The 9,549-nt window shown below is 50.3% G+C and overlaps 1 protein-coding gene across 1 annotated transcript in view; it reads left to right on the plus strand.

Moving 5' to 3' along the window:
- SEPSECS (Sep (O-phosphoserine) tRNA:Sec (selenocysteine) tRNA synthase) overlaps positions 1–3,174 on the plus strand; it is a 41,522-nt gene extending 38,348 nt beyond the window's left edge. The window contains exons 10-11 of the mRNA XM_075544474.1: positions 632–722; positions 2,691–3,174. Coding sequence (XP_075400589.1) covers positions 632–722; positions 2,691–2,970 — 371 coding nt within the window. The 3' untranslated portion in view covers positions 2,971–3,174. The remainder of the gene's footprint in view (positions 1–631; positions 723–2,690) is intronic.
- The last annotated feature ends 6,375 nt before the right edge of the window (positions 3,175–9,549 follow it).

Genomic DNA, 9,549 nt, shown 5'->3' on the forward strand with positions numbered 1-9,549 from the left:
TGGTACTTGAGTCAGTCGTCAATAAAGAGCATAGAAAGATGTTAGGAATAGAACTCCGCTTGCCTACACAACCTCAGCAAGAGGGTTTCCACATGGGGAGTTTGACCTTACTTCATAGGTGTGTTTTTTGAGGAGGATTCTAAAAGACCTTGGAAAATTCCTGCGTCTTGTAATTCCATGTTTTAAACAAACTTCTTGAAGCACTGTCTGGTGTGTATGTGTGCACTTGAGTATAAAATATACTGTGTTTGATAATGTGTAAAAAAAAAGTTTGTGGTCAAGTCATTCATCGCGGTTGCCCAGTTCTCAGATTTGCAAGTTCTCCAAAGTGGATGGAGTTTGAATGAGCTGCCATCCTGGTCTTGCCATCATCGTACTGTCTAGCGAGTCGACAAGTCGACACCGTGCCGTCTGCAGTGGTGACAGGGAGAGGTGCCTGTAGAGTCGGAGCATGTGAAGTTCCACAACAGTGCTCTCATCCAGTGTATAAACGCATCTGTGCCACGACTTATGTCCCACGACAGGCTTGGCACCAGACAATGGCTAATAGCAATGTCTTCGCTGGATTTGACTTCCTCAGTGGTTTTGTGCAGGTCAATCAGCGCTCATTCATCGTCTCTTCTCTTTTCAGCCATGACGCTTCAGACACTCGATGAACACCAGGACAAAGCTGTCACCCAGCTAGGCTCAATGCTTTTTACCAGACAGGTGTCTGGAGCCAGGTATGTGTGTTTAAAAGAGGCATGGTTTTACCTGACCTCCCAAGTTAATTCCAGTCAGGGGCCTGCCCTCCACAGTCGTCCCCAAGTGCATGCCCAACCGTCCTCAGGGTTCAGCCAGGGTAATGACAGTGATGCAGAGAGTCTGTAATGGGGACCCTCTTCCCTCCACGATCTCCCTGGGGGACTGCCTGCACTTGAGTGAGTCCCAGCCTGGCTTTATTGACAATCTTTGCTAAGCTTTTTATTGTGCATTAAGTGAAGGTTGACAGAGCAGATCATCAGTTTTTTTAATCAACAACTCATATTTTCTTCTTCTCATCCATCATAATCCCTCAGTGTCCCACCATCTGATCTGCTTTCTTCATGCACGTCCTGTTTCCGTTCCCCCTCCTCGTAGCCTCTGGACTTTCCCTGGCTGGCTGCAGGCTGCACCTCTGGTCATACAGGACTGCCTACTCTAGCAGCAGGGTTGGGTTCAGTTCCAGACTTGAAGGGCAATCGAGGGGCTCCCACCAGTGTCTCTGACCAGGAAGCCTGCGTTCCACGTTTTCCTCCAATCTATCCAGGACCTTCCTCTGCGGTCCTTTTCAGAGCCCCGGCACCATCTCGTTCTCCTGGCTCAGGGCGATGGAGACTGGCGTTGGGATAGTCCATTGGACTGACTGTTTCCATCTGTGCTTCAGTTTTCATCACTTCTTTTCCCTGTATGGGGAGAAACCAGTAGTGGCATCTGGGGTGGATGCTCACCAGCTTTTAAGACCCCCATCACTACTCAGGTGGACAGTGGAGATCATGGGCTCCATGAAGTATTGTGCCAGAGACCTTGGTGTCCTCTGAGACTCAGGCCCAGACAGTCATGCCCTCAGGACGTTCCCTCAGCTTTGCACAGACTGGCAGACTGAAGCAGCGTCAGGAGTTCTCCGCTTGGCCAGGTGACCGCATCGAGTCTGCAGTGGTGGCAGCATGCCGCGATTGAGAGGACGTCCCAGTCAGACCGTCATTAGTTGAGTATGTCCTAAACGCAAAGTTGGGGCTGTTGCTGCCCAAGTTCTGCCTTTAGAAAGTGTTCCTTTCCTCTTAAAATTAGGTGGCTTGAAAAGGCATTTCTCTTCCATTCGAGAAGGCCTGAGGCAAACTCAAAAAGAACCCCCTTGTTCTCGAAAGTCAAATCCTCTTTTTTACACGCTTCTTACATAGCCCTTCTCCGACTGCCAGCGGTTAGGGTGTCACAGCAAGAAGACCTGTGTAACAGCAGGATCTCCAACTAAGTCGGCTTTCCCCTGACAACTCTGGTCTGCACACGCAGCATTGCTGGACACTTCGGGAGGGGGTGGGAACTGTGCGTCTCATGCTCCACCGATCCATCCACCGTTTCTGTGTCCAGCTGTCCGTCTCCATGGGCCATTAGAAATCAGCTGGTATCAGAGCGTGCCAGGGAAATCAAGCTTCAAAGAGGCGTGTGCAGAGGGTCACCGTTTGCTGGCCCCAGCCCGCTGTTCGCAGTTCCACAAGTTCACATGAGTTTCGGCTTGAGGGCCCTCCGCTGCAGAGAGCACCGATCAAAGAGGCGGAGTTTTACTTAGTATGACTTGTTGGTGCCTTGAGGGAACACAGAGCGATCGATGAAAGTGGTCTGATGAGGAATTGCAGTCTCCCGTGAGGTGTGACTGTGTGAAGCCAGGCTCCAGATCTGGCCCGGGAAAGGAGGCGTCTCCCTTGAAGAGGTCTTGGTGTTTGGTTCCTAGAGTGAATGCGTAGCATTGCATGTTGTGGAGGATAGGCAAAGCGCAGGCGCCAGGCAGGGCTGCAGTGAGCTCGCTGTAGAATTGTGTTCCAAGGCCGACAAGAAGGATGATCTGCGTGGGCCGTGAGCCGTGGCTTCGTCATCACAGACTCGAGCTTTACTAACCCAGATCTCCTAGCTGTGTGGATGGCCTTGTCTGAGCTGGTTGCTGTTTTCCGTTTCAGGGTTGTGCCTCTGGGGGCTGTGCAGACCGTGAGTGGCCACACTTTCAGAGGCTTCATGTCCCATGCAGACGACTACCCGTGCGCCTACCTCAACGCTGCGGCAGCCATCGGCATGCAGGCGCAGGAGGTGGACTCGTTCATCAAGAGGCTTGACAAGTGCTTCAGGGCGGTGCGGAAAGAGCAGAACACAGCAAGCCCCGGGCCTCAAGCCGGCCGCGATGACAGAGCTGAAGATGCAGACGTTGGAGAAGTGGCCGGGAAACTGGAGAATGTGCTCTGACACGCACCAAGACGCTTCGTGAACCGCGAAGGACTGCTTGGGAGACGGGAAACAAGCAGGCAGTTCCAAGAAAAGACGTTGAGATTTGCGATTGAGGAGTCCTGGAGAATTTTCAAAGAATAGACTGGTCTGCGCTGTTCATTGGCGGTGGTTAGGTTTTTGAGTCTTTAAAAGATTAAAATAGCACCTTCCTTATTGCTCCAATATTTGATTCAGGTAATTCTTGCTCATAGAACAGCTGTGAAATCACTCTGATTCCCTTTCTGACGTGCAGATCACGACCTCTTGACCCTTTTCTGTTAGTCACAGATGCCTGTTTCTGGTCCCACAGACTCTAGGAACCTCAGTGCTGTGTGTGGCCAGGGGGCTGCGGGCACTGTCCCTGGGCATTTCCCCGTGTCCACGGGCCAGCTGTCACTTGAACACCCTGACTCTCAGTCAGAAGTGACGCTGCTTATATGTAAGCAGTGTCGGGGGCCCTTTGGGTGGTCACATCTCAGAGATGAGACCGGGGGTCTGGCCACTATCCAGCATCGCTCCATCCACAGAGCGTGACGCAGCCCCAGGTGCCAGCTCTCCCAGGCCCACGCACAGTGGGAAAGGAAGCCCGGAGAGACATGGCACATTTGGACTAGGCTGCTGGAGATGCTGTCTGAGCACAGTGACTGTCTGTATCAAATAGCACGCCCATGCATCCCAGGGAAATGACGGGACTGTTAGCAGTTTGACACCACATGCCCATGCCTATCTCTCTAAAGTGTAGGCACCTTTCAAAAAGTCAGGTTCAGCCTGTTCACTCCTTTAATAGCCATGAATGATGATGATAATAGGTGCCATTGAGTCATGCTGCCCTCAGTGTCGACACCGGTGTTCAGCCGCACGAAACCCTGCCTGCCGCCCTGTGCCGTCCTCACATGCTCTCTGGTTTGCGCCCATGGTGGCAGGCACGGTGTCCGTCCATCTCCTTGAGGGGCTTGTCTTTCACTGTCCTCCTCCAACAAGCACGGCGCCCTTCTCCAGGGACTGGTGTCTCCTGATACCAGGTGCACAGTCGTGAGACGGAATCTCAGGATCCTTGCTTCCAAGGAGCATTCTTAACGCTACTTTTTATCCCACTTAGAGCACATAGGGATCAGCCATTGTCAGGAAGTCACAGGTTGAGTTGGTAGAAGACTGGCAATCGGAGAATAAGCCATTGTAACGGTTTCCCTGACAGCCGTAACTTTGAGGTCATTGGTGCCTACGCCTGATGGTCCCCCTTCCCATCTGTGGGACGCAGACTCTGCCGGAGGAACCTTCAGTCAAGACTGGAGGAACCTTCAGTCAAGACTGGAGGCATAAAGTACTTTAATTTGAAATAGTAATAGTAATACTGCTTCTTTGGGGTCCACAGACTGCGTTTATTTCTGTAGGGCTAGAGTAGGTCATTTCAGAGGCATAAGCCCTGCACGAAAAGGTGGTGCCATGACTTCCGCTTTCAAGAGGAACTTGGGGGTGGGTGGTGGTGCCCACAGAGCGGCTGGTGGAGCAGCTCCTCCCCACGCAGGCCAGAGCTGGTCTGGGCAGGAGGGCTCTATATTGTATGATCATCAGTCAGCCTCAGAGAGGCCAGAGCCAGGAGACCAACAAAGGCTTCTCATCTGCCGAGTATCAGCAGTTCTGGGGCTTCAGCTGCTGAGTAGATAACAATTGTAATGGAAGATAAATGACAAGAACCCGCATGTGGATGATGGATATGCAGTAACATTTGGGCCCAATGCATGAAATCAGCTGCAGTTTTGATGGTTAACTCTTCTCGTTTCAGGGCTTTTGGAATTCACTTCTTCCCCCCCGGACTTTACAAGCTAGGCAGGGGTCCAGCAGGTCCAGGAGTGGATGAGATGCTGCAGCTCTGTGTGCTTCAGCCAGCCTCTGCCCTTTTTCTGGACTGCTCTGGCTCCCGATTTCCTACAGACGTATAGAATATGCATATGAAGTCGTTGTTTTAAATGGCCAGCTCCATTTGCGATGCCTCTTCACTGGCCTTCGAGCTCTGTGAGCCATGGCCAAAGGACAGTGGTCACTGCCTAGGATAACCTTTCCAGTCTTTATAATCCCGCAGCCCTCATTAAGGTAGTCAGGCTGACTTGGAATTTGTGTGTGCGTGTGGTGGCGGCGGTGTTGCTGTGAGTAGTCTAGCCGCCTAGGCAAAACAAAGGGAGTGACACGGAGTAGTCCTCAGATCATCACTGCGCAGGGTGCTACTTCACCCACTCAGCGGGGAAGGTGCTGTAAATCAGGCTCCACCTGGCCCTGGCCGAATTCTCATTCTACCAGGAATGATGTGCAGTACTGGCCTTAGGAACCCAGGGCTCAACTATAAATTTTTCTATTAGCTTTTTTTACTGGATCAAGTTATAAAACATGAATTATGAATATAACTCTATTGAGCCAGTGGCCACTTGATATACTGAATGGGTGAACTGCAATAGAAATTCATTTTAAAAATTATTTTGGTCTATGCACATACCTACTATGTGTCTGCTTCTCTAGTAACCCCATTCCAAGGAGTTGCCATTGTGGCTAAAGAAATGGAATTTTTGTGTGTTTACTTAAACTCGAATATGTCCATTGAGTTGATTCTGACCTAGCACCCTTTAGGACAGAGGAGAACATCCTCTGTGGGTTTATCAGGCTATATATCTTTAAAGGCGCAGAAAGGCTCATCTTTCTCAAACAAAGCAAAGGGTGGATTTGAACCGCTGACCCTGTGGTTAGCCCGACGTGTAACACACTGCCACCAGGACTCCCCATTTGCTTATTAATGATGCTTTAATATAGAGCGGTGGCTTACTATCAAGTTCTTCTGTCCTTTCTCAGGAGAGAACAGCCAACACAATAAAAAGGGCTGATTCATGCTTCACTCAGAGAAATCTTTGCCAATACACACGTTTGGTGCATATAGACTTGGGTTTCCTTTTTCCATTACCCACTGAGCCGTTTCCACAGAGTCCATTCAGAGCTGGCAAAGCTGTAAGTGGGAGAGCAGATGGCCTCCTCTCCCGCAGAGCGGCTGGTGGGCTTAACTTCTGACTGTGGTTAGAAGCTCCGCGAATAACTCATGACGAGTAACTCATGACGTCACCAGGTCCCTCCCCGCCAAGATGTAGGGGCGGGTTCCTGCGCAGCCTGCAGGGGTTTCATTGTGCTTGGTGCTCCTGGGGAAAGACCTTATTTTGTAACTGAAGAAGAATCCTGCTTTAAAGACTTGAAAGTATGATCGTTTCAGAAGTTGTACAACCTGAATAACTTGATTAAAAAAGAACAAGTGAATATGCTGTTAGCCATTTTAAAAACTGTTGCTGCACACATGATGTGTTCTTTATTGCTGCTCTTAGTGTGCAGGCCTGTGACCCACCCACTGTGCCCTCCCCGCTCCTTTTCGCCATTAGGTCCTGTGCACATGGGAGAGGGGACTCATGTATTTTGTCATTTCCCACCTGGAAACAAGCTAAGGCTACACACACAGTCTGGAAATACTTAATTTTTAATGAAGTGATACTAACTGGAATATTTAAGAGACTTGGATTTAGGCTTAAATTTTAAATGGGAGATTTTTACCGGTGGCATGTGATGCTGATGTCAGGCTGCTTGCCAAAGGAAAAAGGTTTCCACGAATATTTTTGGTGTACTGTTGTTTAAAAAAGAATATCTGCTATGCTTCAATGCCTCAGATAAACATCCACGAAGGTATGGATGGTAGTGTATTATTCTGTCATGACTGGTTACTTACCCTTGTCTTACTGCTGTCAGTGAAAACATCCCTGGAGTTCACTCTATCCCAAGAACCAGGAGTCAGGGGGTCAAGATGATGATGATTTTCAGCCATCGCCATGTAAGGTCAAAAGGGCAGCCTGTGCCCCAGGGCATTGTTCAGTTAAGAAGTACGAGGGAATGGAACAGGAAGCTCAGGGGGGGGTCCATGGGGGGACTGCAGTGGGATGAGTTGAGTGGGAAACTGATGATCTGCTCTAATCCACCTGCTAGAAGGATGGAATAATAGCAGCAAATTAAAAATTTCGTAGAGAATCCCTTCAAAAAGAAGTTCTAGCACCTGTTTTGCCAAGGATCTGCTAGTGATAGGAAGTTGCATGCTCCTCAGTATTTAAAATGTTCAGCCTCCACGTGCCCGAAGGTGATGCTCATCTTCCTTGAAAAGTCCTGTTCTACCCCCCGCCCTCCTTGCCCCAGTGGATGACCTATGTGCCCTGCCTTCCATTGCTCAAGCCCAAACCTTGTGGTTGGTTGCCAGTCCTCCAGGAAGTTAGGTTGGATCGATCCTTACAAATTCTTACAAATATGTTTCAAATAGTCAATTGACTTGTTCTACCCAAGGCGAGTGCCAAAGGAAGATGCATTGGAACAAAAACCCCAAACTGTATAAATGGCACTTGGTTTTTTAAAACAAGGTTCTCTAAAATCAAAGCACGTCTCACCTTGATTGCCACCGTCCGGATCTGACCTGACGTGTCCTGCCTCGATTCTTACCAGGGTATTGGGTGCTGTCAAGGCGGTTTCCACTAGTGATGACCCATGTGGCAAGAACGCACTGGCCTCCTTCCCCCCCTTTTACAGCATCCCCCCGCCTGGTGGGTTTCCCTGCTTGGACTCATCAACCCTCAGAACAGATTCTGCACACAGCACAGCGACTCAAATGGAACGTCCTTGTTAACACCCCTTAATTATCACTACCCGCTGTCAGTCTAACAGCGGTTCTCAACCTGTGGGTCGCGACCTCTTTGGAGGTCGAATGACCCTTTCATAGGGGTTGCCCACTTCATAACAGTAACAAAATTACAGCTAGGACATAGCAACAAAAATAACGTTATGGTCCGGGTCACCACAACATGAACTGTATGGAAGAGCCATGGCGTTAGGAAGGTTGAGAGGCACTCATCTAACAGTCTGTTGTACTGCGGTGGCGTGTGTGTGGCGGTGATGCCACAAGTTCTACTACAGGTGTTTCAGGTACCAGCAGGATCAAGTGGGCAAGTTTCAGGTGATCTACTGCTGAAAACCTGATAAAGAATAACCATCTGATACCACGTTGGAAGACAAGCCCCCTAAGTTAGAAGGCCACTGACAAGCAAGAGCTCTCCAATAACCCACCTATCCTCTGCCCTTGGCTCAGTATCTGCCTCCTAAACAACCCAGCCTACAAAACTGGTGGCCTACAAGTCCCTGTCTACCTTCCTGATCACCTTCCTTTCCCACCTGCTGCTCCTCCACCCCAAACCAGCCTGCAAAGCCCCAGACTGTACCCACATGGAGCTTGCCAATTATATGTGCCAGTTCATACTGGCATCCACCCAGTCAGCGAGTATGTATAGAATGCCAGTCCAGAGTTTGTGGTTGTCTGTGGTGAGATGCCATTGAATCGGCTCCGACCCATAGCAACCCTGTGCCCAGCAGGAAGAAACACTGCCCGGGCTGCACCATCTCCATCCTTGCTCTCAGCCTTGGTCCCATCAAGGCAGCCACAGTGTCAGTCCTGCTTGTTGAGGGCCTGCCTCTTTTCTGCCCCTCCACCAAGTGTGATGTCCTTCTCCGGGAACTGGTCTCTCTGGACAACATGTCCAAAATATGTCAGAAAGGGCCAGGGACATTGCAGTGCACAGAAAGCAGATCCGATGGTCCAGGTGGAAACCACAGCTTCTTAGAAACTCTGCCAGGGGTCCTTAACCCTGGATTTCTGAGGAAGGCCCATAGCCCACGTGGACCTCCAGTGATCTTCCAGGAGGCTGGAGAAGTAGCCACGTGACCAATTCCCAAGTTTTGCTGGCTGCCAGGAGAAATGGCGCCCGAGTCCATACTTCACGGTAGAAGAACTCGGTTCAGCCTCAGCTTTCTGAAGACAAGACTGGGTCTTCGAACCCAAAGTAGTATTTAAAAGGGGCCAGGTTTTCCACATCATTGCAACATGCATGCCACCATAGGCCTGTGAGGCAGGCTCGGCAGGCACTGCAGCTGGAGACAACCACCATAATTCCAAGGAAATGTACCCAAGGCAAGTGGAGCTATGCTGGGCACCCGCCAGCCAGGCTTAATGAGCGGTGGCAGAGAGGAGCACGGGATCCAACCCATTTGCAGAGAAAGGCAGGCAGGAAGGCACCCTCCCGGGAAAGCAGATGCTCCCGCTGGAATGGCTGCCTGATGTTCCTCCTGCAGACATCGGAGAGGAAGGATCTTTCAGGAAACCCTTGGCTGCTCTAATAGAAAGCTGAGGCAGCGTTGTTTCATGCTCCCCCCCCCTGCAACAAACACACACACACACACACACATTGGTCTTAGGCAAGAAGTAGATACTTTGCTCCAGGACACCCTATGTGATGGTCAAGTTACATGTCACCTCGGCTAGGCCAGGATCCTCCGTGATCCGCCAGGTAGCAAGCACCCTCTATTGTGGGCTATGATGTGAACAGCCAATCAGCTGAAAGGGGAGTTCCCATGGGGTGGTGGCTTTCGTTTAAGATAAGTAAAACAGTGTTGCTTACTACAGGGTTCCCGTCCACACAAGGTTCCAGCTGATCCCAAACAACG

This window comes from Tenrec ecaudatus, chromosome 3 (assembly GCF_050624435.1).
Source record: "Tenrec ecaudatus isolate mTenEca1 chromosome 3, mTenEca1.hap1, whole genome shotgun sequence".
Lineage (NCBI taxonomy): Eukaryota > Metazoa > Chordata > Mammalia > Afrosoricida > Tenrecidae > Tenrec > Tenrec ecaudatus.